The 27,123-nt window shown below is 41.7% G+C and overlaps 1 protein-coding gene across 1 annotated transcript in view; it reads left to right on the top strand.

The window, feature by feature from the left end:
* The window catches only part of DOCK2 (dedicator of cytokinesis 2), a 489,427-nt gene that overhangs the window by 423,348 nt on the left and 38,956 nt on the right, over positions 1 to 27,123 (top strand). Inside the window, exons 34-41 of the mRNA XM_026660847.2 lie at positions 2,645 to 2,730; positions 9,494 to 9,650; positions 12,538 to 12,578; positions 13,924 to 14,014; positions 15,108 to 15,227; positions 17,727 to 17,816; positions 19,237 to 19,341; positions 20,846 to 20,987. Of these exons, the coding sequence (XP_026516632.1) occupies positions 2,645 to 2,730; positions 9,494 to 9,650; positions 12,538 to 12,578; positions 13,924 to 14,014; positions 15,108 to 15,227; positions 17,727 to 17,816; positions 19,237 to 19,341; positions 20,846 to 20,987 (832 nt within the window). The remainder of the gene's footprint in view (positions 1 to 2,644; positions 2,731 to 9,493; positions 9,651 to 12,537; positions 12,579 to 13,923; positions 14,015 to 15,107; positions 15,228 to 17,726; positions 17,817 to 19,236; positions 19,342 to 20,845; positions 20,988 to 27,123) is intronic.

Raw genomic sequence — 27,123 nt, 5'->3', positions numbered from 1 at the left:
GTTTTTCATGTTCTGGGGGGGGGGGGTTGCTCTGTGACTTTGTGGCGGGGGAGGGCAGTTACAGATCTTATGCAGCGGTCCTTATCCTGGATCACAGATCCACGCAGCAGGGGATCTGTAACCCTACCCCCCCTGCCAGAAAGTCACATAGCCGACACATACACACAGTCCCCCCCAGGAGTGCTGGCAGGCTCCATTGAAATAACCAGTCCACCAGTGCGGAGCCTGTCATTCCGGGAGTTTAGAAGCATCATTTGCATCAGAACACTGAACCCGCCCCCCGCCACAGTCTGCGTCCCCGGTTTAAAATATTCCCGCGAAAACAGCAATACAGACAACGGTGTTCATTAACAAAATCGAAATGATTTTATTTTTTGGGAAGGGGAAGGGGGTGAAGGGGGTATGTAACTGGAGAGGATAGTCAAAATGAACTGGGTAAAGAAACGGGGGCAGGTTCAGCTTTTCTGTCCACAAACTGAAAAGTCACTGGTTGCCCTGCTCACTCAGGAACCTAGCTTTCAAAGCCTCACGGATGCACAGGGCGTCCCGCTGTGATCTTCTAATCGCCCGGCTGTCTGGCTGGGCGTAATCAGCAGCCAGGCTATTTGCCTCTAGCTCCCACCCCGACATAAAGGTCTCCCCCTTGCTCTCACACAGATTGTGGAGCACACAGCAAGCTGCAATAACGATGGGGATATTGGTTTCACTGAGATCACAGCGAGTGAGTAAGCTTCTCCATCTCCCTTTGAGACGGCCAAAAGCACACTCCACTACCATTCTGCACTTGCTCAGCCGGTAGTTGAACAGTTCTTTTTCTGTGTCCAGGGCGCCAGTATAGGGCTTCATGAGCCAGGGCATTAGCGGGTAGGCTGGGTCCCCGAGGATGACTGTAGGCATCTCCACATCCCCAAGAGTTATTTTGTGGTCTGGGAAGTAAATACCTTCCTGCAGCCGTCTAAACAGACCAGAGTTCCTGAACACGCGAGCGTCATGAACCTTGCCCGGCCATCCGACGTAGATGTTTGTAAACCGTCCCCGATGGTCCACCAGTGCTTGCAGCACCATTGAAAAGTAGCCCTTTCTATTGATGTACTGGCTGGCCTGGTGGTCCGGTCCCAGGATAGGGATGTGAGTCCCATCGATAGCCCCACCGCAGTTTGGGAATCCCATCGCGGCAAAGCCATCTATGATGACCTGCGCGTTTCCCAGGGTCACTACCTTTGGGAGCAGTACCTTCACGATTGCCTTGGCTACTTGCATGACAACAACCCCCACGGTAGATTTGCCCACACCAAAGTGGTTCGCGACTGACCGGTAGCTGTCCGGCGTTGCAAGCTTCCAGAGGGCTATGGCCACTCGCTTCTCAACTGTGAGGGCTGCTCTCATCCTGGTATTCTGGCGCTTCAGGGCAGGGGACAGCAACTCACAAAGTTCGAGGAAAGTCCCCTTCCGCATGCGAAAGTTTCGCAGCCACTGGGATTCATCCCAGACCTGAAGCACTATACGGTCCCACCAGTCCGTGCTTGTTTCCCGGGCCCAGAATCGCCGTTCCACGATATCCACATGACCCATTGCCACCGTGATGTCCTGGGCGCTGGGGCTCGTGGTTTCTGACAGCTCTGTGCTACTCTCCGACTTCAGGCCATCACGGCGGTGTCGTAGCCTCCTCGCCTGATTACTCTTCATCTGCCTCAGGGAAAGGTGTATGATAAGCTGCGAGGTGTTGAGAACGGCCAGAAGTGCAGCGATGGTCGCAGCGTGATCCATGATCGCAGTGCTGTGGCGTCCGCGCTGTCACTGACCAGAAAAGTGCGCGAACTGATTTCCCGCCGGCGCTTTCATGGAGGGAGGGAGGGCGTTAGTGACGGACGGATGACGACAAATTTTTTTTACCCAGAAGGCATTGGCGGCTCGACCCAGAATTCCGATGGGCAGCGGGGACTGCGGGAACTGTGGGATAGCTGCCCACAGTGCACCGCTTCCAATATCGACGCTCGCCCCGTTAGTGTGGACTCACAAAGTCGAATTACTGTCCTTAGTGTGTCCTTAGTGTGGACACACACGTTCGACTTTGCAATATCGATTCCACATATTCGATTTAAGTAAAATCGAATTACCCTCGTAGTGTAGACATACCCTAAGATTGCAAAGGGAGAAAACATGTCTAACTACAACAAATTTTAATTCCATTGTTATATATATTTTTGATTATTTTTGCTATTTTATATTTTACTCATTCCTAGTAAAAATGTACAGTGGCCTGAGAGTAACCAATTGTATGAAGACATTATATTCTATAAGGTTGTTCATTCAGAGTTAATCTGGAATAAAATAGCTCTGTTTCACTTTGAAGTCCTATATCTCAAGCTAGGAAGTGGTTTGGAAACCTATAATGCAAATACTTCAAAGGTATCCTTCAGGCACTATAACAATTTGTGCTAGGGAAAAGTTATTTAAAGATACTCTGGAGAGTGTTATTTAACTGGAAATTATTCTTCCATTTAAGCCTGAAAAACGTGATGTTTTTGTCATGTCATTTTAGGCTTTATTTGACCTGTGGATATCTTGATTTCTCTTACTTGAATTTTCTTGTTATATGTGTATTGTGCATTATTCTATGTTTTGTCTTTTTCCCTCCCTCAAGTTTGAAAATGAAATAATTTTAAATTTGGACCATGAAGTGGAAGGAGGACGTGGAGATGAGCAATACATGCAGCTGTTTGAGTCAATGTAAGTAGTGTGTTCATGAGACAAATACCTAATGACCCATTTCCTTATCTTTTTCTACCCCCAAAAGAGGTGATTTCATTGAGAAATAAATCCATTACACAGAATCCAAGTAACACTGTATGAGATGAGATTAAAAATGAAGCACAGAGTGCAACTGTTTTAGTAAAACTTAAATGGTTTTGCCCATTGAAATGTCAGTGGGTTGATTTTTGGTGTATTTTCCAACAGATTAATTTCTAAGAAAATATAAGTAGTTGACCACTAAAAGAGAGAGAATTGTTCCTGTTTAACTCAAATGGATCTGCATACCCTGGATCAAGGATATTCAAGAATTTCATGGGTGTTTTTTTTTTTCGTTCTTTTGCATTCCCTTTCCTGTATTTATTTCACATTTTCACATTGTACATTTTATCTTTGACAAGGCATTCATGCATGCCTGGCAAGAACGGGGCATCTCAGGCTATCTTCTTACAGTTCTCAATATCATACGGGCACTGAAGGAGAGTATGCTTAGTATTTCCAACATTATGCTATGATTTATAATGGCAGTGACCATAATTTGCTGCAATTTAATAAGTATAGTTCCAGTAACTTGTCATGCTTGGAAGTGCCATCCATATATATTTACTATCTCAAGCTTGGGACATTTTGGGTTTCTCATTTCAGCTGCTCAAATTCTGTTTCAAACGTGCATAGAATTTGAGTCATAATTATTTTGAACTGCTCTTCCTGCAGTGCCTTGCTTTCACTATTCATAGGTGTTCTTGAAAGTACATCTACTGCAAGAAGCTTCTTCCATGCATGTATTTCATATTTAATATGTGATTGTGCACTTTGTGAACTTTTTCTGAAGTCTATGTTTTGTACAATGGTTTCCTTAGAAGCAGGAGCTCATTTTGCAGGTCAGCTTCTAATCCATGTGAGTTTGTGTCATCTGAGAACTTGGCCTCTGTTAATCTCAAAATGTTTCAGTACTGGTTCTCCAGTGACAACTTTTTTCCCCCAAACACTTCTCATTTAGTGATCAACCCAGTATGTCCCATATTCTCTCCAAGCAGCATTCTGAATAGAACACTTAAATCTGATGAATTTGATAGGATATTGTAACGTGCCTCTAGATCTCTGTGAGGCTTCCTTATTTGGGGATTTTTCCATTACTACGCAGGGGTCCAGCAGAACTCCATTGTGTGTCCTATGTAACTAAGCATGGTCAGCATTTGTGTGTGTTCAATTTAAGGCTCTCATTTTGTATAGCTTTTCTTGTGGTGTTGATTATTTTCTGCTCATCAACAGTTACTGCCACTACATGCCAGATTCACAAAGATCTGAGGCAATGTTAAAAAGAAGTAGTTTAAACTTGTATACATCACAGCAGGCTTTGAGAAAGAAGAGGTTTTGCTTTTTTGCTATAGAGTTGGGCTTCCCAAAATTAAAAATACTTACGCATTTTGAAGTGTGCCTAAACTGACAACTTCAGTATGTAGGTCTGTTACCTAATGGTCAATAGTCTCACCTGGAAGCTGGGTTTTTTTGTAAAGAAAAGAAACATTTCCCAAGTGACTTTCTTGTGTACACCCCTGAGTATTCTTGACATTTGGAATGACTTTGTCTAGCAGTTTGCAATCCCCTTCATGACCCCACCACTGTAGATCTCCAGTGCCCCTGGATTTACTTCAAGGCTGATTTTTCCTCCCTTATTACTTTTTCCAGAAAAAATTGTAAGGGTTTCAATGACCTCAATGTTATGGTCCCTACCAGTCTTAGCAATTCACCTGGCTTCCTTTGTGCTGTTTAATCAGAGGTTTGACTTTATTCTGAAACCAGGTGTGATATGTAATAATGTTAGCAAGAGACTGATTTTTATTTATGGGCCCCCAATGTCATGAGATGGGTCAGAGTTACAAGAAGGTTTTATCCATTACATATGGTAGGGATCAGTATCCACAGCTGGTATGTCCGTGTGACTTGTCTGTCCATCATGATTCCTTATAACCAAAAAAGACAAGAGGAGAGAATTAGTAACAGAGGTTTGAGGTCTCCTCTGATGCCACATTCCAAAACTCAACAATATAGTGTGCTTAATAATTAGAGATTAATTGTTCATAGGGCAGCATCAGGTGAGGAAGGGAAAAGATGGCTATGAAAAGCTCACAAATTAAAGCTAGTAAAATCTGAGTGTTTACATAGAACTTTTAATCTGGGGATTTCAACACAGTTTACCCATCTGAAAAAGGGGAAGGACAGCAATGTGATATCCACGTTAAGTGACTTGCCCAAGTAAGATGGCTTCATAGGAGGAAAACAAGGGATAGTATTGGAGAATCCTGACTTTTAGTTGCCTTATTCAATCACTAGCTGATATTCCCTCCCATATTTTGGAAAACTACAGGAAAGGAATTCATTAATGAAATAACTTATTTCAATGATTGAGCAGTCATTTTTCTTTTAAATTAAAATATTTACTATAAATTTTCTTATTTAAGCACACCTATAAAATACTTGTGAAAAGCTTTTGAAAGTGCTCTAGAAAGAATTCCATATTCTACAAAGGTTGTAAAATAATAACACTTTGAAAAGTATTTAACAAAAATCTAAATTTCAAAGGAGCTCTCTTAGTTCCAGTATATAACTCAAAAATTTATGCTTTATGCCACATTCAGAACTTGGAAACCCCCACTATAATTAACACAGTAGACTAGTCATTCTCAAAGGCAGAAATTTTTAGAAAAAGGTGACTGTTTCTGTGAAGATATAGTAGATAGTAGTGACTAGATTAACTGATATTTTGGACTTTGATAATATATGGATTCCTAGAAAATGATAGAGCATTAAAATATTTCAGCAGGACATTTTTCAAAGTGCTACAAGTATTTTATGATCTGGCTGAGCTTCAGGATTAAACTCATCAGGTTACAGAGTTTTGTCTAAGTTTCTTGCTTGAGATTTGGGATAGGCCGAGATAATAATTTGGGAATGTGAACTAAAGTTTGCCATAAAGATTCCTTGGAACTTTGTGCAATCTAAAGGACAGAGGGTTTCACACAGATCTAGTGGTATTAGTTTTCCCAGAACTCAATGCAGCCAGCCTGGTACATTTATTACCTAACCAATAAGACCACGTTGTTTCAAACTTCAGTATTTTTTTTAACCTCTGGGATGGTAAACAGTACTGATTCATCACATGATTTTTCCAGCATTTATGATCCAGGAGTAACATCTGTAATCAATAGTTATTAGACTGTGGGTTATGTGACAAAATCAATTCATGCTTTGAGTGTAAGATTTAGTGAGCATAATTCTGCTTTCTGTTTCACCAGTGTAAATCCAGGGTCACTTGGAGTAAATGCTGGCTAAGTGCAGAATTTGGACAACTATCGAAATCCCTTATTTAGGAAGCCTTTATCAAATCTAGAATTTAAAAGTTGAACTATACTCATCCCTTCATCTGAGTAAGAGCCCACTTCTTCCATCACTCACACAGCGTGCAACTTACTTTTTTTTAGATGTTAAAAATTGAGCTGAGTTTTGATCTTGAAATGGCAATCAGTTGTAACATGCACATTTTAGATGAAAAATACCATTCTGTTGTTCAAACAGCGGTGCCCTGTAGTGTTTGCTTCCACTGACACAAAGCATTGTAGAAGAGAGAATGAAGGGCATGCTGGGTTCTGTCCATTTTTGAACTTAAGAAAATATCAGAAATATTACAAATAAACATTTTAAAACAAAATAGCTGAAAATCCCTACTTTCTCACCTATCAGGAAGTGACTTCAGGGTTCTCCCACAGCAAGAATTGATGATGTCACTAATATCTAAATAATGGCAGGGAGATTAATTCCTTACTTTTATTCAGATATTAGTGACGTCATCAAGTCGGTGAACCACAAAATCAAAAAGTGTAGTCTTGCAGGTAAGTGAAGGAATCATTATTTTGCTTTAAAATATATTTCATAGTAACATTTCAGATGCTGATTCAACGAAGCACTTAAGCTTACATCCTATTACACATGCTTAAAATTAAGCATGTACTCTAAGCTCTTTGCTGATTCAGGGCACATGTGTCTGCAGACGCTAGTAATTAACATCCTATTTTGTAATGTGTTTAAGATTTTAAGCAGTTTCTTGTAGTTGTTTTCTGAAAGCATTTCAGTTAATCTTTCAACACAATCAGTTCATACCAGTTATCCAAGTCTCCTCCATCTCTTTCTCTCCCCACTTCCCACATTGCACAAGGTATGAGTATACACATACACAGTGAGTGGGGTAGAAACAGAGGGAATAGCCCATTTTTGACTTGTTCTATTCTAGATAGATTTTTTTGTAGGAAATCTGTGAAAGGAGAACTTTTAATATGAATATGTACATGTGTAGAAGTCTTGATAGATCTTCAATAGCAAAAGCTCACATTATTACATTTCTTGTTAATGACAATCAGTAATGCCGATTCAAATGGTGCATTTTCCAAAGAACAACAATAAATTACAGAATACCTTTGTTTACATATAAATTGAAATTAGCTAATGAAACATTGAGAGATCAAGAATAGCACATGGTATAACAAGGAAACAGCTCAACATAGGCACACAATGTAATTTCAGTGAGGATTCTGCAACTGCCAATGTGTTTTCATAATTTTCCAGTGGAATTTACTGTACTTTCCAAACATTCAGCTATGAAACCATTAATGGAATATACCAGATAACTATATAACTACTCAGATATAAAAAAAAAATAGAAACAAAAGGAATGAAAAAAGGAAAAGGGGGGGGGGGGGGGAAATAGAATGCCTAGGAAAAAAGTCCTTAAACAAGAGAGAAAAAACTTCAAGACAATAATCATTCTGTCCCTTTAAATAACTTGGCTGGAAAAACAAAAAGTGACCACTAATCAATGTCTTCTGCTCCTAAATCATTTAGGCACTTTTGTAAATAATATAGGACAACTTGCAGGTTTAATACAATTTGGGAAATGCTGGTGAAAACTCACCTATCACAAAAAAAGAAACACGGGGAAAGAATTAAATCTGCAGCAGTCAAGTCCACAGTTATTCTCATTTTTTTAATTTTGTTTTTAGTTACTAATTAAGGCCAAATAGCAATGATGAAGTCTTGTTAGTGAATTGCCTTATTTTTTGTAGTGTGATTTCCAATTGTTATTTATACTGGTATGAAAATCCTACTAACGTGTAACTTGAAAAACAAAAGAAAATAACTGCATCTCCTCAGAGTTTGTTTAACAGTAACAGAAAGAGGAAGAATGATCCAATGGTTTGTGCACTATTCTGGGACTTGGGAAGACTTGGGACTTGCTGTGCCACAGACTGTGAGTCTTCAATCTTTAGCCCCTCTCTGCCTCATCTAACACTGGGCATAATAGCATTTCCTTCCCTCGCAGGGGATGGAAGGATACATACATTAAAGATTGTGAGTCACTCAGGTACCATGATAATGGGAGTCATATAAGTGCATAAGATAGAAACAGTTGTCAAGTGTCTTTTTTAGTGATGACCACTGTACGTAGTGTCCTTTGGTAATGAAATAAAGACCATAAACCCCACAGCCTTCTGACAGTGAAGTAAGTATTTAGATTGGAGAAAAAAGACTTGAGATCTTCGGCCATCTCTTAACACATTTTTAAAATTGAACTGCAAAATGAACCCCCAACTGTCCTATGCCAAAGACAAAACTGAAGTCAGATCACTGTGTGAATTATCCAACTTGTATTTCTCTCTTTCTTATGTACAAACATATCACCATGAGAGCATGAAGCAGGAACTGTCTCAGGTTATGTTTACACTGCAATAAATACACTGGGTCTCAGAGGCTGGATCAATTGACTCAGGCTCTCAAGATTCCGGGCTAAAAATTGTAGAATACATGTTCAGACACGGGCTGGCGCCCAGCCTCGGACGCCTTCCACCCTAGCAGGGTTTCAGATTCCAGGCTCCAGCCTGAGTCCAAACAGGTACACTGCAATTTTTAGTTCCCCAGACTGAGCCCCAAGAGACAGAGCACGCTGCGGCTATACTGCAGGTCTTTTATTGCAGTGTAGATGTACCCTCAGAATGCAATATATAAATATTTTTGTGTGTGTGCCTGTGTACGACGCCTTTATAAGAGTTAAGTTTCATGTTGCCTCCTATTACGTATGCTTGCTGAAAATTTTGTTGTTGTTTTACTTTATCCCGAAAAGTTTGTGTATTTATGAAATCCAAAATGAGGTGTACTTCTAAAGTCCTCATGGAGTATGTTACACACCTGTAAAATGTCCTTATGGAACACAGGATAGAGCTGGAATTCTGGTTTGGCGTCTAAATTCACCCATCCAGCTGGCGGTGGTGTGGGTGACACTATACTCGACTGCCACAACATCCTCCAGCAATCCTTTCTGGCTGATGTCAGGACTCATGTAGAGGGAGGGTTTTTGTAACACATTGACTTTGCAATTAGTAAAGGGGAATGGAAATAATGGGACCCCAGCAAAGCACATACGTACACACCTGCACCCTTGAAATTGTAGTTGTTTTCCAGACAAGAAAAGTAAACATTCCATTCTTTGTTTGGACTTGCTCCCCATCCAACTTTTAGATGTGTAGATTATCAAACCACAAAGGGAATCTCAAATGCACTCTATGCCTGTTTTATGATCAATACTGTAATATAGTTATCATCATTGTAATATAGTGTTTGCCCCAAAGCATCTCAGCTCAGGGTGCAGCTGTTCTAACATAGCTGTAAAGCAATTTTCTCTCATTGTTTGCAGACTCATGGAATGTTCTTCAGAGTATCGTGACATTTCCAAGACAGTTGAAAATTTTGTAAACCTAGTTAAAGGGCTTTTGGAAAAGCTGCTGGATTACCGAACAGTAATGAATGATGAGAGCAAGGACAACCGCATGAGCTGCACTGTCAACTTATTGGTATGTGTCTCCTTGCAAAATAAAGTATAAAACTAGAAAAGGGCTTCAAAAATCTACTCACCAATGGCAAGTGTAAAGCTTGCCCAGGAAAATGAGTGACTTAAGACATCAATTTATGCAGCGTTGAAGATTTCAATTTTAAAAATATTTTCTACCTTTATGTTGTGGGGAGAGCCTTCCAAATCTGAACTTATGCAGTGTTGTTTTCCCGCGTCTGCAGACAGCTCAGTGCCACTGCTTCTGCTCTTAACTTTGCCAGGCAGCAGCAAAATGAAATTCATGCTACTTTGGCCTGTCTAGAAATATTAGTGAAACTCATACAGTGCTACTCTTGCTGCTGCATGGCAAAACTCTGAGCAGCAGCAGTAGCAGCAGGAGGCACTGGAGTTATTCACTGGAAAAATCCACATACACTCTCAACCCTCCCCCATCCCAGTTAGGGAACAGATCAAGTATCAGAGAACACTTTCTTCTGACCTCCTCAAAGCAGCCAGGGACTGGTGTGATAGAGCTGTGAAGACTGACTCCTATTTGTAGCCAGCCAAGAGGCTCTCCTTTCTCTCTTTCTATCATGTCCCAGCATCTAACATCAACAGGGTCGGTCAGGGAGAGGGAGCAGACTTGAAAGTACAGTGGCCTGCCAATTGGAGCTAATAGCTCTGCTACAGAGGAATTTTCTCCATATGCAATCCTCTTGTAAGGCTATGGCTACACTACAAGGCTTTTAGTGACACAGCCGTGCTGCTACAGTCCTATTTCTCTGATCACACCCCCATTGCCAGGGAGACCAGCAGGCGATGCAAACACTCCTCTACACCACACAACACATTGCCCTACTTTCTTAAAAAACAAAGAAATCACCCTACAAAACACAACCTTAACTGAGTTAAACAAGTATTTTTCTAAACAAAACAATCACTAGAAAACCATGATATCAGCAGTGAAGCCCACCATCAATAATCTCCAAAGCAGCCTTCATTTTCGGGCCTCTCCACCCATATACATAAACACATGAAGCTGAGGAGCTGGAGTAACAAACTCCCTTCCTCTTCCAACAAACAAACATTCATAATCTGCACGTCTGATTCTTCACATTCACATACCCTGAACTGCACCCCTGTCCTCATTCACAGGAATTACCAGACTGGATCAGACCTGATGACCATCCAGCTCTGACAGTGGCCAGCAACAGATGCTTAAAGAAACCCCTTAATCCGCAAATATGGGATAATCTGCCCTGGGGAAGGTTTCATCCTAATGCTTAATAATTAGACACTGGTTTAAATTCTCAAACATGAGGTTTTATATCCAAATTTTTGTTCCATCCTTCGCTGTCCTTAAACTCTGATGCAGTCTGCAGAACCTCACTGTGAGGCACAGCTGATTGGAAAATGAAAAGCCTTTGTGCAGAAAATGTTGCCATTTCTTCCCTTCCATGCCCTTTTTCTCTCTCACACACATTTTTCAACAAAACATAAGAAACTCTAGTAGGAAGACTCTCCTGAATTCATCTTACATTTCCTGTGCCCAGCTTCATTCTGCTGTACCAACTTTGACCCATCCTAAGAAAATCTCTCTCTTCTTGGTGATTGCCCCCTTCATATATACAGATAGTTACCACATACTCCCTTAGTTGTCAATTAGCCAAGGGTTGCATATCCAGAAAGCAAGCACATCTTTGATCATTAATTCAGTCCTTTAATTTGGCTTGTGGCATGTTTTATCCATTTGCTCTCTTGACATGTTTTAACAGTCCACTATTCAGATTTTTTTTACTTGTTTAGACACTTTATTTCCCTTGAGGTGGGGGATGAGGAGAGTTCTTTTGTACTTTTCCCCCTTTTCAACTCCTCCTGCAATGCAGGGCTCTGGGGAAGAAAGCATCCACCCACTAGATTGGCAACTACATGCAGTTTGCAAGTCAGAAATGCTGTGTTTAAATCATCAAGAGGGGAGAGAAGCCAGTAAAATGCACTGGTAGCAAGGGACCAAGTGTCTGAGCTTGATGAAGCTTACTCATGAGAACAGTCACACTGAAGTCTCTGAGTCTGGTCCCAGGCTACATTCACCAGTCATTAAGTCTTTTCTTTGGTATAAAGGGGTTGGATAGTAGCAGGATTTCTTCACCAGGCAATTTCTCCAAAAGCATAGGGCTGATATAATGACCTATACCGCCACCCCACCCCACCCCCCAATCCATTGGCAGTCTCCAGTGAAGGGCATAGGCAGCAAGGGAGCTGCTGTGGTTGGAGTGTACAATATTCCAACTATTCTCTAACTAGTCCCTTGGAATTCATTTCTAACATGGGCACGTTAGAGCAGTCCTAAGGGCTGCTTTAACGTACACTGGAAACCAAAGTGGCCCGCAACAGTCTCAGATGTGCAAATCCATCTTTGCCGCCCTTCCTGAACTCTGCCTCCTTAGAGAAATAGCTCAGAAGTATTTGTTAGATCTATCATCATCAGAAATCCCAAACCCCTTTTAGTAGCTAACTGGTGGAGCATGTAACATCAATGTTCGCCTTTGGATAACCCTTTTTTCCCCTTTACAAAGAAAAGAACCATCACTAATAATTGTGATAGTGAACTGGAAGATTTTATATATGGTTGTGCTATAAAGGAACTAAAATGTTGTTTGAAGCAGCCATATTATCGGATTTTAATTGAGAATGTTTTGTAAATAATGCATATCACAAACTGTGATATTAATAATTTAAGTTTTAAAATTTTAATGACAAAATGAGCCAAAATACAGAATTATGTTCTGTTTTCTGCACTGTCTATACAATTAAAAAGAAAATAATACTTAGCATGAGTAATTTGGTCCTGAAAAGTATTTTAATAACCGAGATTGAAAACTAACACTGTAATTATTTCCCCCCTCTAGAATTTCTACAAAGACATTAACCGTGAAGGGATGTATATAAGGTATGGTAATTGCTCTATTGATTTTTGTTTGAAGAGTGCAGTAATATTCCTTTTATGCACACTGTCTTCAGCATACTATATGGATTTGCGTTATGCCCTTGGTTGCTCATCATCCACAATGAGTCCATAATATCCTTAGGCTCATTTATACTTTTTAATCTATTGTTTGCTTAGCTTTCAGAAAGTTGGAATCTATTGTACATATTCATCAACAGCACTTTTTTCCCCCAGAATAAAGTTTATTTGAATGAATCATTGCATTCTCTTTAATGAAGAAAATATAGTTGGATTTGAAGTTGGAGGCAAATCATATCATATATTTAGAGAGAGACAGAGAAACCCTTTCCAGTTTTGTAGTATGTGCTCAGACTACAGAGCATGCTAAATATGCAGCACTATATTCAACTTGTAATTGTATGGTTTTCTGCTGGAGCTATATATCACACACACACACACACACACCCCAGCAAAACTTTTCTACCGTATACCTGACTTTATGCTGTCTCTAAGATTACTTAGGGCCTTAATCTGTCCCCCTGTGCAGGGACAATCACGTCTTAGGTCACACTTCCCCTCCCTGTAGGTGGAGGAGATATGGTTGGGCCATGGTTATACCCACCGTAATAATAGACTCTTGGGCCACTGGCAGTTGGTATATAATTTAGAGCAGCCTGAAGGCTGTTCTAACTTATGCTAGGGGCCGTCTTGGTGATAGCCAGGTCAGGATTGGAGCAAGCCACGTGCACACCACCTCCATGCTCTTCTTTGATGTACTGTGTTATGCACTCCTCAACTATAGCTGAGGAACTGGAACAATATTTTTTTTCTTCCTTTAGTCTTATCTGTAGCATTTACATGGGTAAAATGAAACATCCATATAAAATTAGGGCAAAATAGCACAGGAGAAAACAATTAACAATTTATATAACAATGGCAGGTAGTTGGCAGCAGTCAAAAGGCAAACTATTTCTGATAATACTCCACAGTGCACCAGGGTTTGGAAAATGTGGAGTAAATGTGTTTGTTGCACATCTCAGTTTTACCCGCACAGGTGCAGGCACGGCAGTTACTCTGGTAAAGTTGGCCTGATTGTTAACCCTGCTTTTCTGCAGATGCTCCACAACACAAAGGAAGCTCAGACCAATCTAATGGCCCAGACAAATAAGAGTTAGTTAATAGCTTCCCTCCAAATAACCTTGAGATCTCTAAGGGTGGTTACTCCATTACATCTTTCATTCTTTCTGTGGAGAGTTTCACCGTGGGTGCTTGTGGGTGCAAGCCATTAATGCATTTTGCCAGAACTCTATGTATATTTTTAAACTCTGATTTTCTTCCCTTGTAACAGATACTTGTATAAATTGCGAGATCTTCATTTAGATTGTGAGAATTACACAGAAGCTGCATACACCCTTCTACTCCATACCTCGCTCTTGAAGGTTAGACTACTGAGTTCACATTTGAATGTATATAATGAGCTGTCACAATTTTCAGATTTAGAAATGTGTGTGTGTGTATATATAATCTGTTTTACACAATAAATCAAAGACTTTGTATTAATTATTTCATTAGTCGCAGTCTAATTTCCTGGTAGTTGAAAATACTAAGACATTTAGTAAAAATTAGAGCATACTTACTGAGAAGAAATATTAGATGTTCTCAGCTGATGATTTAAAATTATGTATTGGTAATTAAAAATTGTGACAAAAATAATATAAAGATAGGATATGTGACTTTTGGAGTAATTAGCCCTCCATAATTACTGCATTTTTTCTGACCTTACTGTACTCACAATTTCCAAATTAGGGCTAGATTGGAAACCTACATATAATATTGGGCTGTAATTAAATTTGCCCCTGGCAGCTACTGCAATATGGGTATATTAAAATGTTCATTTTAAATGACGGGTCACATTTTCAAATTATTCCCTCTGCCTGTTTTCTTAACTGATGCTTATTTTCACTACAATCTAGTTAAGTAGCTGATGTGACCAATAGAGCTGGTTGGAAACTGTAATTTCTGTTCTGTGGGATATTCTAATTTTTTTTTTTTAAGTTCTAAATTGGTACATAAAGCCCAAATATCCAGAGAAATGAAAATTCTGAAAAATTGAAATTCAGGACCAGAAAAACGTTTGTTTCAATAGTGACATTTCAATTCATTTTGTTTGACTTTTATATTATATTAATCTATATTATGTATACATAATAAATTAATATCTTAATATGATAGAAACATAAAAAAAAAGTTGAAAATCTCAGAACAAAATGTTTTTACTTTTCCTCAGAGCATTTCATCAGACTAGACATGATTTTGTATTACCTGCATTTTTCAACAGAAAACTGTTCCACTCAAAAAATGTTGACCAACCCTAGTTACCAACATGAAACAGTTATTTGGGAACATGTTAAAAAATTTGCATCCTTGCCATGGTATTTCCCTACTCTCTGGATGTTAGGGAAATACAGAAGAAACTTAACATTTTTTTACTTTGCCTCCAAAAGTATGTGTTTTCTAATGTTTTTCTCACAGTGGTCCGATGAACAGTGTGCACCTCAAGTTATGCAAACAGAATTCCAGTATTCACAGACCCATCGACAGTTGAAAGAGAACTTGTATGAAAAAATTATAGAATACTTTGACAAGGGAAAGGTAACTGTTTTAACATTCCGACTGTGTTACGTTATGCAACAGTGGCCTTTAACAATCATTTTATTATAACAAAACATCTGTTTGGCTATTGGGTAAAATCATTTTGGAAATGTGTGTCATAAATAAAAATTTCATCTAAAAGGAGATTCATTATAGACAACTCCTTTTTAATAAATTTGTCATATAAATAAATATACAAAGGAAGAAGGCTAATGTTCGTAACTGACATCCAGTCTAGTTTTTTCTTAGCTCAGGCAAAACAATGAAATAGTGCATGTTGCCCAACATAAATAAAATAATTACAGACATGCAATGAATTTTCCATTAACAAGAAACTGATACAGTTAATTCAGTTCTTATTCTTCCATCACATTATCCTCTTCCTCAAAATACACAGGATATCTCAGAAAGACAGATGTAGTTTTAGACAAGTGGTCAACACACAAGTCATATATAGGCTACTAAATACCTTTTTACGGTCTTGATCCTGCACCTTTTGATGTCCAATAGTAAAGGTCCCTTTGACTCCATGATTGAACCTGTCTTGGGGTGCTTCGGGGATTAGCTCTTGGGGCAGATGCCCCCTTCCCCGGTTTACACACCATCCCTCTCCCTCCCTCTCGCTCCAGGACCCATAGCGACCTCTTTGTGACTTCCAGCTAGGTCACTCAGCCTTCTCCCGTCCCAGTTACCAAAGTCTTTCAATATCTCTCTGCACTAGCAGTCTCCCCATTCACTGCCATGGCCTCAGTGGCTCGTATGGGAACCCAGGACTGCCCTCTACTCCGGGTACTAGTCCAAGGGCCTTCAGCTCAGCAGTTCTGGGCTTTCCTCTCTCACCCTCACTACTCCTTCCCTGGACTGATTCCTACACTACTGGGTCCCCATCCTTCCTGTGGGTGTACCAGCTCCAAACCCTCTTCCCAGGGAGTGACTGCCCTTACCTAGAAGCAGCAACCTGGCTTTATAGGCACCACCTGTTCCTGACCAGCCGTGCCTATTTTCAATTAGTTCCCTGCTCCCTGGCTCCTCCTCCAGGTGCATCCTGTGGAGATAATTGGCCTACCTGGCCATCCTGGGTGGGGTGGATACCCCATCATAGAACCCTTGAAAACGAGAATGAGCAAAGTACTGGACAACATAAAGTAGGGAATAATTTTGCAGTGGAAAACACTGAACATGGTGACCCTGTAAATCTTTTCTTATTCTATGTCTGGTTGAAGCTCAGCTGATGTATGGCAAATACCATTTCTGACCTTCAAAAGAACATCTTCAATCCCACCTGTTGAATAATGCAGTTCACCTACAATGACCAACCATTGCTCCTTTACTTTTTCTTGTTCCACTGTTTGTCCTGAGCTGGTACCAACTTGTTTCCCCAATGTTAGCCTTTCGGACAGGAAACTTCTAGTGCCTCTGCACTATCTCACTACTGTACTGTGGCACAGACAGTGCAGTGCTATTTAACTGTTATCTAGCAGTCTGTCTATATGCATTTGAAATAGTGACAGTGTAGCAATACCTCTCCATGCACCATAACCCTAGATACACAATAGCTTTAATTCTCCACTTCAGCCAAGCTCTGCTTGGACAGATTGCTGCAGGCAGCTGGTAGCACCTCTCTGATTCAGGGCTGCCCAATCCAAGTGTAGGTTACAGATGTGCAGGACTGGCCCCAATTCATGAGACTGGCAGTGACTTACATCAGTGGAGGATCAGATATAGCAGAGCTCTCCCTGCCATCCCATCCCCAGCATGTTCTCTCCTTTCCCTTATCTGGGCTGGGGTGAGGGGTGTATGGTGCAGAAGGCAGCGAAGCCAATGTTCTGCTAGCGAGCAGTCTTTCTGCAGAGGGGGAGATGTCCACCTGCTGTCTCCCAGCTGCTTTAAAATCACTGTGTGAGGCTTACAGCAAAATGCCCTTAGCAGACTGGAAAATCTGGCTCACTATGTCCATTGCAGCATGCCTTCCTTCCAGTGTTTCTTCTTGAGACAGAAATTATGTTGTGAGGAATGAAATAAGCTGCTGTCTTGTGGGCAGGCAGTGGTTTGGTCTCAAGATCATTTAGCTGAAAAGGACATTTCACCTGATCAAGGACTACTTATGGGAGCATAGATTACAGGATTGGGCCCCTAGAAAGCACAATATAATGTGCATGGAGTTTGTGTCTGAGCCCTTGGAGATGCTGTACCTATGTTTGGAGGATACTGAAAGGTCAGATGATTTTTGGCGGTGTTCTTGTAACTGTAACGGAAACTCACTTGTTCCTATCTATAATGAACCATAAAATATTTTTACTCTGCACATTAAGCTGCTCTCATGGAATTATGGGTGCCTTGAGTCTTCCATTCCATATGTGCAGTTAATAGATAACTGCAGCTTAGAGATAGCCTAATCAATAAGGATACATAGTTAAACAGTGGTTCCTTAAAACCGTATTTGTTGGTATTCGATTGTACCTGTGTAATTTTACTTTAGAATATGTGGTTACTTTGCAGATGTGGGAAGAATCAATATCCTTATGCAAAGAGCTAGCACAGCAGTATGAAATGGAAGTTTTTGACTATGAACTTCTAAGCCAGAACCTGGTAAGAACATAAATGGCTCTCTAAAATATTTCAGGAACATAAATAAATATTTTTGAACTCTCAAATGGTAGATAGGTAGACAAGTTTTTGAAGAGTCCATAGGAATTTGTGATCCATATTCATTTTTAGATCATTTCACATTCTTTACTTTGTCAGCGATCATGCCTTGAAGTTTGACAAATTAAATAATAAAGTTCCTGTGCTAAAGAGCCTTATAAAAGTGGTTAATTATTATATATGTATGTATGCATATTTAATCATTTGACACTATTCTAGAGATAAGATTACATGAGACAAAGCAATTCCCAGGAGTGGTTACTTTGCATTAATTGACTTGCAGGGTTTAAAAATTCCCTAAACGACATAAAATAGCCTTGTGCCCCTTTTTTGGTTCTTCTTTATGGTGTAGAAAGAAAGGTTTAAAATATCCCCCCGCGCCCCCATATGCTTTTGACATTAGAATTTCAGATCCTGTCAAGCCTGGAAGAGCCTGTGGTGACTGGAGAACTAGTGAAGTGGTGCCATCACAAGAGCCAATAGAATGAAAGCTGAGAAAATGAAAGTGGAGGGGATTTTTAGGCCGGCTGTTTAAACACTGTGTGTTTTGTTTTTACTCACACATATTTATCCTCAATAACGAATCCAAATTTTGAATAAAGAAGCCTTTTTTGAAGATTCAACACCTTTGCCATTTCAGTGAAGGTGTTAGAGCTCAAAATGAACACATAGCCGAACCTTCCAGGGGAGTCAAAACTTGATATTCCTGAAATGTTTAAGGTGAAAAACAAATCTGGAGGAATCCTGACCACTCCTCACACATGCACTTTTTTCAGACTTCCTCTGTATGTCATAAATCAAAAGATTATAATCCTTATTTTAAAAAAAATCTCTTGCAGACCACATTTACATAGCCCAGACTAAATGCAATGTTATACTTGAGAACACAATCAATAAAATGAAGCACTGTTCTCAACTCAGTATAGCATACGTACATCTGCCCCTTATTTACCACTGCTACCATTATTCTGAACAGCTGGCCCAGTCCTCACCAAGCTACATTAAGGACATGAAACATTTTCAAGCTCATTATCTCACTAACCTTATCAATGAAGTTACTAGCTACTATGGATCCTACCTAGTATAATTCTGAGGTGTTTGACAGCTTGTTTCCAAACTTGTTAATTAGGGATTACCTGACTTTGCATACATTTTAAATTGTTTGACCCCATTTAATTTTGCTGTGTATTATGCTTACATAAACAATTTATAAAACAATGTGGCACAAGAAAACTGTGTAAAGAGTGACTGAATGCTGTATTTTTTAAAAGTTATCCCGGTAATAATTTAAATATAGAAACCATTTTCCTTGAAGTATTATGATTCTGAAACAACAAGACTGAGAAACCATTTTTGATTTCAGATTCAACAAGCTAAATTTTATGAAAACATCATGAAAATTTTGAGGCCTAAACCAGATTACTTTGCCGTCGGATATTATGGCCAAGGATTTCCCACATTTCTCAGGGTAAGTCTCTACTTTGTATATTTCTCCTTCAACTATATTTTTCTATACTCATAAAAACACCACTGCACGGTACTAGTAAAAATGTACTTAGTCTCTGGGGAAAACTGATCTTCATTTAATCCTGCATTGGCACCAGATTTCACAATTATCTGAAGTATTACTTGTTATAATAGCACATTAAAGCCTTCCCGGATGGAAATGCGTCTAAGTTGATCGTGTCGTTATTCTGATTTCCCTTGTAGACTAGAATACCTTCATAGTAGTAGTGATGGAGTAAAAAGGCAGCATGCTGAATCCTTACAAGATATTATAAGTAAGCAAAGGCTTCCCAAATGTTACATATTTCACAGACTAATGAAGGTACAGGGTACCAGGAAGCAATGAAATGACATTTGAAGTTCATATCAAACCTTAAAATCTAGTTCATTTTCACACACATTTGTAATTTTTGGTAGCTCTCATTATGAGCGAACAAAAGATGACATCTGAACTGCTCCTTAGCTACACCTGAAGGATACGTGTCCACACTTCTGGGGGCTTGTCAGAGAGACGAGATAGTGCATGGAAAGCTTAGGTTAAGTCTACAGTGCTCTAGGTTGCTGCACCTAACTGGTCGTGTGGACCCTGCAATTGCACACTAAGAGTATATCTACACTGCAGCTGGAAACAAGCCTCCCAGCCCATGTAGACAGACTGGTGCTAGCTCCACTCAGGCTAGTGCGCTAATAGCAGCATGGATGTTGTGGCTCCAGCAGAGACTTGGGCTAGGGTGAAATACACCCTCATGTTTGAGTAGCAATGCAATGCCTCCCTTCACCAGTTCAGCCTTACAGTCTGATTTTACGTGGAGGACATTCAGTAGAACGCCTGCAGAGGAGAGAATTTCACCTTATTTTTAGGTTTTAGGTGTTAGGTATTTAGGTTAAAGTATTTGACTACTCACTTTAATTTAATTTAATAATAATGAATTTTCCCCCTGCTTCAAAAATTAACACTGAATGGGTGTGTTTCACATATTTATAAGGGCAACTGCTTCTTCCCTTCCCGATCTCGTCACACCACGTACGCTGAACGACAGACAAGAACTCCTTGGAATTGACTGTGCTGTAAATGAGAAGTTTATAATACTGGGGGAGAGGGATGGGGAGAAGAGAATTTATACATATAAAGCACGTCTCTTTCATAAAGGGGAAAGAAGAAAAGGAATTTTAATATTTCACCCACCTCCCCATTGCCTGTTTAATTACTACTGTAAAGGCACATTCTGAATTCAGCCTTTTTTTCCTTTTTCTGTCTCACAGCATGAACTATTTTCTTTGGGGAATCAGTGACACTTTCCTGGAGCTAGTGGAAGTGGGTTATAATCAATTATTATATTTCTGAAACAATTAGAGGCCACTATCAGGTTCAGAGACCCCACAGTGCTAGGCCCTATACAAACACACACACAGGCCCTGCCCCAAAGACTTTCCAGTCTAAGAAATCTAGTATTTGTCTCTTGCAGAACAAAGTGTTCATCTACCGTGGGAAGGAGTATGAGCGGAGAGAAGATTTCCAAGCACAGTTGATGAGCCAGTTCCCAAATGCAGAGAAGATGAACACCACCTCAGCCCCTGGAGAGGATATGAAAAACTCTCCTGGTCAATGTATCCTTAAAGATAGGAATTTACAGAATAAGGAAAAACTTGTTTTGTCAAGGGAGTCTGATAGCAACACTGTTGAAGTTCATGGTTCCTGTGAATCATGGTATACAGCGATGGCAATCACTGTTACTGAGGTTGGCTCTAGGGGACTTGATCATTCAAAGTTCTGAGTGTCTCATGAGGTGCTGAGCATCCTCAAATCCTCTTAACAATGAAAAAACAGAATTGAGCGGCTTTGCTTGCCTGTAGATGTACTTGGTTCAGAGAAAAAGGGATTTTGCCAGTATTAGTAAGCAGATGTGGCTTCAAGACATACAAGGCTGGATGTAGAAAAGTTGTTCTCCCTTGCCACAGAGGGCAGGACAAAAGGCAATAGGTTCAAACTGCAGCATAGCAGATTTAGATTGAATCTCAGGAAAACCTTCCTAACTGCAAGAACGATAGGACCATGGTACAGACTGCCTCGGGAGCTTGTGGAAGCTCCTTCACTGAAGGGTTATGAAAGGAGGCTGATAGCTATCTATGTTGGGGTGTTTTAGACACAACAAATCCTGCATCTTGGCAGCAGTTAGACTAGATGACTCTTGCAGTCCCTTCTAACCTTATGATTCTAAGGTGGAGTTATGTTAAGTAGGAAGGTGCCTACAGACAAGGGGCTCCTGTACAGTAGTATGGTGTAAATCTGTCGATTGAGGCAGTGCAGCACTGTGAACTAAATCACTATAAAATGATTTTATGGAAAGGCATATATTCAGCATGTGTGTGCAGTACCATGTACAGTAACTCCTCACTTAAAGTTGTAGTTATGTTCCTGAAAAATGTGACTTTAAGTGAAACAATGTTAAGCGAATCCAATTTCCCCATAAGAATGAATGTAAATGGGGGGGTTAGGTTCCAGGGAATTTTTTTTTTGCCATACAGTACAGTACAGTACTATAGTTGGGAGGTGCCCCCACCTTACCCCACACAGGCACAGCCCACTGGCACTGGAGACAATGAGGCAGGCAAGGTGGTGTAGGCTAGGAGGTGCTGTAGGCTAGGAGAAGCACTGTGCAACAGCAGCGGCAGCTTCCCCTACTCTGCAAGCACCAGGGGCGGGGTGCTCAACCCTCCGCCCGCCCCTTTCCCCAAACCCCCACCCTTGACCCGCCTCTTCTCCTCCCCCCCCCATTTAGTCTGCACACCGCGTCCTCGCACCTCCGCCCTCCATCCCGCCCGCGGCAATCAGCTGGCTTGCGATGTTCAGAGGGCAGGAGGGAGGGGGAGCCTGCGCGCCGAGTCCTCGCTCCTCTCCCTTCCCTCCTGAACGTCGCAAGCCAGTTGATTGCCGTGGGCAGGAGGCGGAGGGAGGAGGGGAAAGGCGCTGATCTGCGGGGTCTGCCAGCAGGCTAGAGGCACTGTAGTGGGGAGGGGTGTAGGGGAGCTGATAGGGGGGCTGCCAGCTGTGGACAAAGCAGGCAGCCAAACGTTATAGCGAAGTATTGCACAACTTTAAATGGAGCATGTTCTGTAATTGAGCAGGGATGTAAGATCGAGAGGACGTTAAGTGGAGAGTTACTATACACAACTCCCATTAATGCGAACAGCAATTGTATGTCTAATTCCCTTCACATCATGCTGAAAACAGATTGTGTAAACTTTTTGTGGGTTGGACTGTCTCTTACTCTATGTCTCTACAGCACCTAACACAATGGGCCTCTTGTGCTGTTGTGGAACTTCACACTGCAATCAGGGCCGGCTCCAGGCACCAGCCGAGCAAGCTCGTGCTTGGGGCGGCAGATTCTAAGGGGCGGCATTCCGTCCAATCTTAGGGTGGCATGGCTGCCTTTTTTTTTTTGGTTCGCTGCTCCGGCCGCCCTGCACCCTTGTGTTTTTTTGTTTGTTTGTTTGTTTTTCTTTTGTTGCATCGACGACTTTCAGTGCGCCACTGTAGGGGGCGGCGGCGCGGAGGAGGGGAGCGCCCTGCTGGGAGCGGGCTGCGCGCTCCATCTGCCCCAGCTGGTGCCAGGTCTGCAGCAAGCCCGGCAGCCCGTGTCCTTCCCTCCACGCCAACCGACAACTTTCAATTCACCTGCAGGCGGGAGCGGTGCAGAGCCCTCCCGGCAGGTGGCGCGGTGGGAGAGGCCGTGTGGCGAGCGCCCTGGCTGCCCCCCTTTTCTCTTTCCCCCCCCGCTTCCCTCCCCCTGCTAGCCAGGGCGCGCACTCCGCTGCCCGGGGCACGTCTGCAGTACAGGGAGTCCTGTTAGCCAGAGTGCAGCCGCCGCCCGCCCAGAGGTTTGCCAGCGCAGCCGGGGGAGGCAGCCACGAGCCGCCAAATAAGTGGCACCGAAAGTTTGCATCCTGTTTGTTTGTTGGTTTGTTTTTGCTTGGGGTGGCAAAAAAGCCAGAGCCGGCCCTGACTGCAATCAATGGTAAAACTCCCATTGGTTTCAATAGGAGCAGAGTTATGCCAACATTGATGGTTCTTAAAAATCCTACCCTAGAACTTCAAAAGTTTTGGTCTGATTTTAGGAAAACAAAAATCTGCAAATGTTTGCAGGTACATATGACCTATTGGGTTTTTTTGTTTAAACTGGCTAACTTGCCTAAGTACACTGGTCTGAACTGGAAAAGCAAAAGGAAGAACAGTGAGGGATTAACTAGAGCAGGGGTTCCCAAACTTGGTTTGCGGCTTGTTCAGGGTAAGCCCCTTCCTGCAGCTCCCATTGGCTGGGAATGGCGAACCGTTGCCACTGGGAGCTGCAAGCGGCCATACCTGCGGACGCTCAGGTAAACAAAGCGTCTCGCGGCCCGCCAGGGGCTTACCCTGAACAAGCTGCGAACCAAGTTTGGGAATCCCTGAACTAGAGGATGCAAATGGAAGAAAAATATATTATGTTCTGAACTGGTAATAGATAGAAACTGCACTGAATTGAATTGAGGGTGAGACTAGCAGTCATAACCTGTGTGGAACAGACAAAATAAGATGGGCATGATGTTCCACTGACAATTATTAGTTCAGTCAAAATCTGTAACCTGCATTGCTAAAATATTCCTACATTCCTCACAGGACTGAGCACCAGCAAATGTTATTTTTTTCTGGATGTGCAACAGATGCACGGTATGACCTTGAGCAAGTTGTTTCCCCTCTTTGTCCCTCAGTTGTAAAAAAGGAGAGTAAGGATTTTTTACCGCACAGGAGAACTGTGAGGATGAATTCCTATTGTTTGGCAAGCACTTTGACAGGCTCAGTTGGAGGGCTGCCAGCGCAAAGTGTTGTTATTAAATACAATTCATGCATGTGGTCTGTCTGTAACATCCAATGTTATGAACTGCTAAATTTAGTTAATTCATGTGCTTTCACACCATATTATCAGTATTATTTACATCTTTCCAATATTTCTTGGTTCTTTTCATTTCCAGGATATTTCTGAATTATAAGAAAAGGCAATATTTTGTTGAAACATCATAAATATAAATGTTTCACTATTCAGTTAGTTATTTTGTACTATGGTTTTTAATGGCCCGACTCACTTACTGAACATGCACCTAAAGTCTTGTAACCATTATGCATATCTTTTAAGAATACTTCATAACAGGTTGTCGAGATATCATCTGTTCCTTTCTCAGTCCCCAACACTCATGGGGGGTGGAGGGGAAGCACTTAAAAAGAAGCTCTGATTGTACTTAATTTATCCTCCACCCTCTCTTCAAAAAACATACTTTAGCGTACAGATGTGATAGCTTTTGACATCCACCCCGCCTGTTGCTACCTGCTGGGCATCATTTCAGAAGTCTATTGTAAGAACCAAACACTCTTCATTTTTATTTGAACAGTATATTGTAATTGTCCTCAAAAGCGACACACAACAATGGTCGGGGCTATATCGGCTGGCTTCCTAGAACTGCTTGTAAATAAATCATGCACATGCTTTTCTAACACTTGAAATCTAAGTTTAAATCTACTTAGTCACTGACACATGTCTTGTCTCACCAGCTTGGGTATTTTCTCTCCTTCTCAAAAATCCTTTGCTTGTGTTAGAAACACCCTGGTGGCACAGTGACATAATTCTGAACAATACTCCCCCTTCATCCCCAAAATGCACCTGTACTACTGCACTTAGGGCTTGTCTACATAATTAGTTAGTGCTCACCTTAGCATGTTGTGCACTAACTAGCCAAGTGGATTCTGGTGTGTACTAAAAGTTTCCTAGTGTGTGCTGATGTTGTCCTGTGGTACTATGTTAACACGTGCTAGGAAACTTGTGCTGCACACCAGCAGGGTCCACACAGGCCAGTTAATGCACAACATGCTGGTGTGCACTAGAATTTCTACCCCAGTTGGTGCTGCACTAACACATCTTGTAGACAAGCCTTAATGTTTGAAAAGCCTTTGTTGGACTTGGGGTTTTTTCTGTTTGTTTTTTGTTTTGATGAAAAGCAAAACTAATGAGCAAACATGAGTACATTTGAAAACTCTGGAGGAGGCGGTTCACCAGAGTTCAGCTCTCCAGAGCTGACAGGGCGCTGCGGCACCAGCCATATATGATGGAATTCAGCTTTAGAGAGTGATCATTTCATAAAAGTGACGAGCACCTATTTACATGACACCTCAGTTTCCAGTTTCACATATATAGGCTGTTTCTCTTCTAAGGCTTGTGTGCCCACCCTCTCCTCCCCCCGTCCCCCCCAGTTCTGGGGCACTCTGCCTATTTTAGTCTTCTTTCAAGTTCACACACAGTTTACCTTTACCAACTTGGCATTGTAACAACAGTGGTGAGCAATGGCATTGGCTACCTTTAAAGTGGCATTCCTGTCTTTTACAGGCTTTTCATTCAAGACCTTCATTAAAGGCCACATGCATGACCTCCTTGAACACTTGTGATTGAAACTGCCCTTGTACACCACCTGCCCTTTATAGATCCCACTGTCATTCCTTATGTCACCAGGCAGTGGTGCCATGGCTGTGGGGGTTCCTAGCCTTTGGAATGTGCTAAATCATCAAATCCATCTCAAATCAGCATTCTCCACTTTATTTTGAAAAGGACTTAAAGATATTTTGTTGTTTGGAATGTTCCTGGTAGATCGCTCACTTCTTGTCTCCTTTTCCTCATGTTCTAATCTGGACCATTAGAGAGCCACTGGTTTGGATCCGGATTCAAATGTCCCCAGAATTCACTGTGGGGAAGCAAAGGGTAACCAAAGGATCAGATATTACGGTTTAAACCCAGGATTATTTTTATCTCCTTTTAAAATCGGTGTATTTGTTATTTGTAGGCAGGGCCGGCTCCAGGCACCAGCTTAACAAGCAGGTGCTTGGGGCGGCCAAGGGAGAGGGACGGCACCTGCGGCAATTCGGGAGCGGCAGGTCCCTCACTTCCTCTAGGAGCGAAGGACCTGCCGCTGAACTGCCACCGCCAATCGCGGCTTTTTTTTTTTTTGCTTGGGGCGGCAGAAATGCTGGAGCCGGCCCTGTTTGTAGGCTTCCCTATGGCAGTCATCGTTGTAGTATCTGAGCACCTCACATGCATTCTTGATCTTAACGCTCTAGTGAGGTAGGGAAGTAATATTACCTCAATTTTACAAATGGGGAACTGAAGCACAGAGAGACAGACACTGTTGCCCAAGATAACACTGGAACCCAGATCTCATGAGTCCCAGTCCAGTGTCTTAATCACTATATTTCCTCTCTAAGGGTCAGAGTCTGACGTCCTTGCTCAGAATAAAGAGCAACTTACACCTAGGTAATGTGAATGGGACTAGTCACAGAGCAAGGCACTACTACACATAAGGAAAGATGGCAGAATCTGACCGTAAGTGCTTGAGTGAAATGTGTAAGAATATGATTTATGCCCACGCAATATTCTATTGGAACTAAGCACCCACCTATAAAATGGAAATCTAAGACACACGTGATACTGTGGCCGGGTGGACTAGGTCTGGAGGCCTCGTGGCCCTGCATCACCCTGCCTTAGAATAGAGCAGTGAGAAGTCCTCCAGGCAGCCTAGAGGGGGCTGCTGGAGCGACCAATAAGAGGCCAGAAGGGCCAGATAAAAGGGAAGTAGCAGAGCAGAGCCTTCAGTTGCTGTGTGGACCTTGATCAGCAGGGCCGGCTTTAGCAAGTGCGGGGCCCGATTTGTACTCACTCAGTGGCGCTCT

Source organism: Terrapene carolina, unplaced genomic scaffold (genome assembly GCF_002925995.2).
Source record: "Terrapene carolina triunguis isolate 2854851 unplaced genomic scaffold, T_m_triunguis-2.0 Scaffold838, whole genome shotgun sequence".
NCBI lineage: Eukaryota > Metazoa > Chordata > Testudines > Emydidae > Terrapene > Terrapene triunguis.
This window is presented reverse-complemented; position numbering and strand designations above follow the sequence as displayed.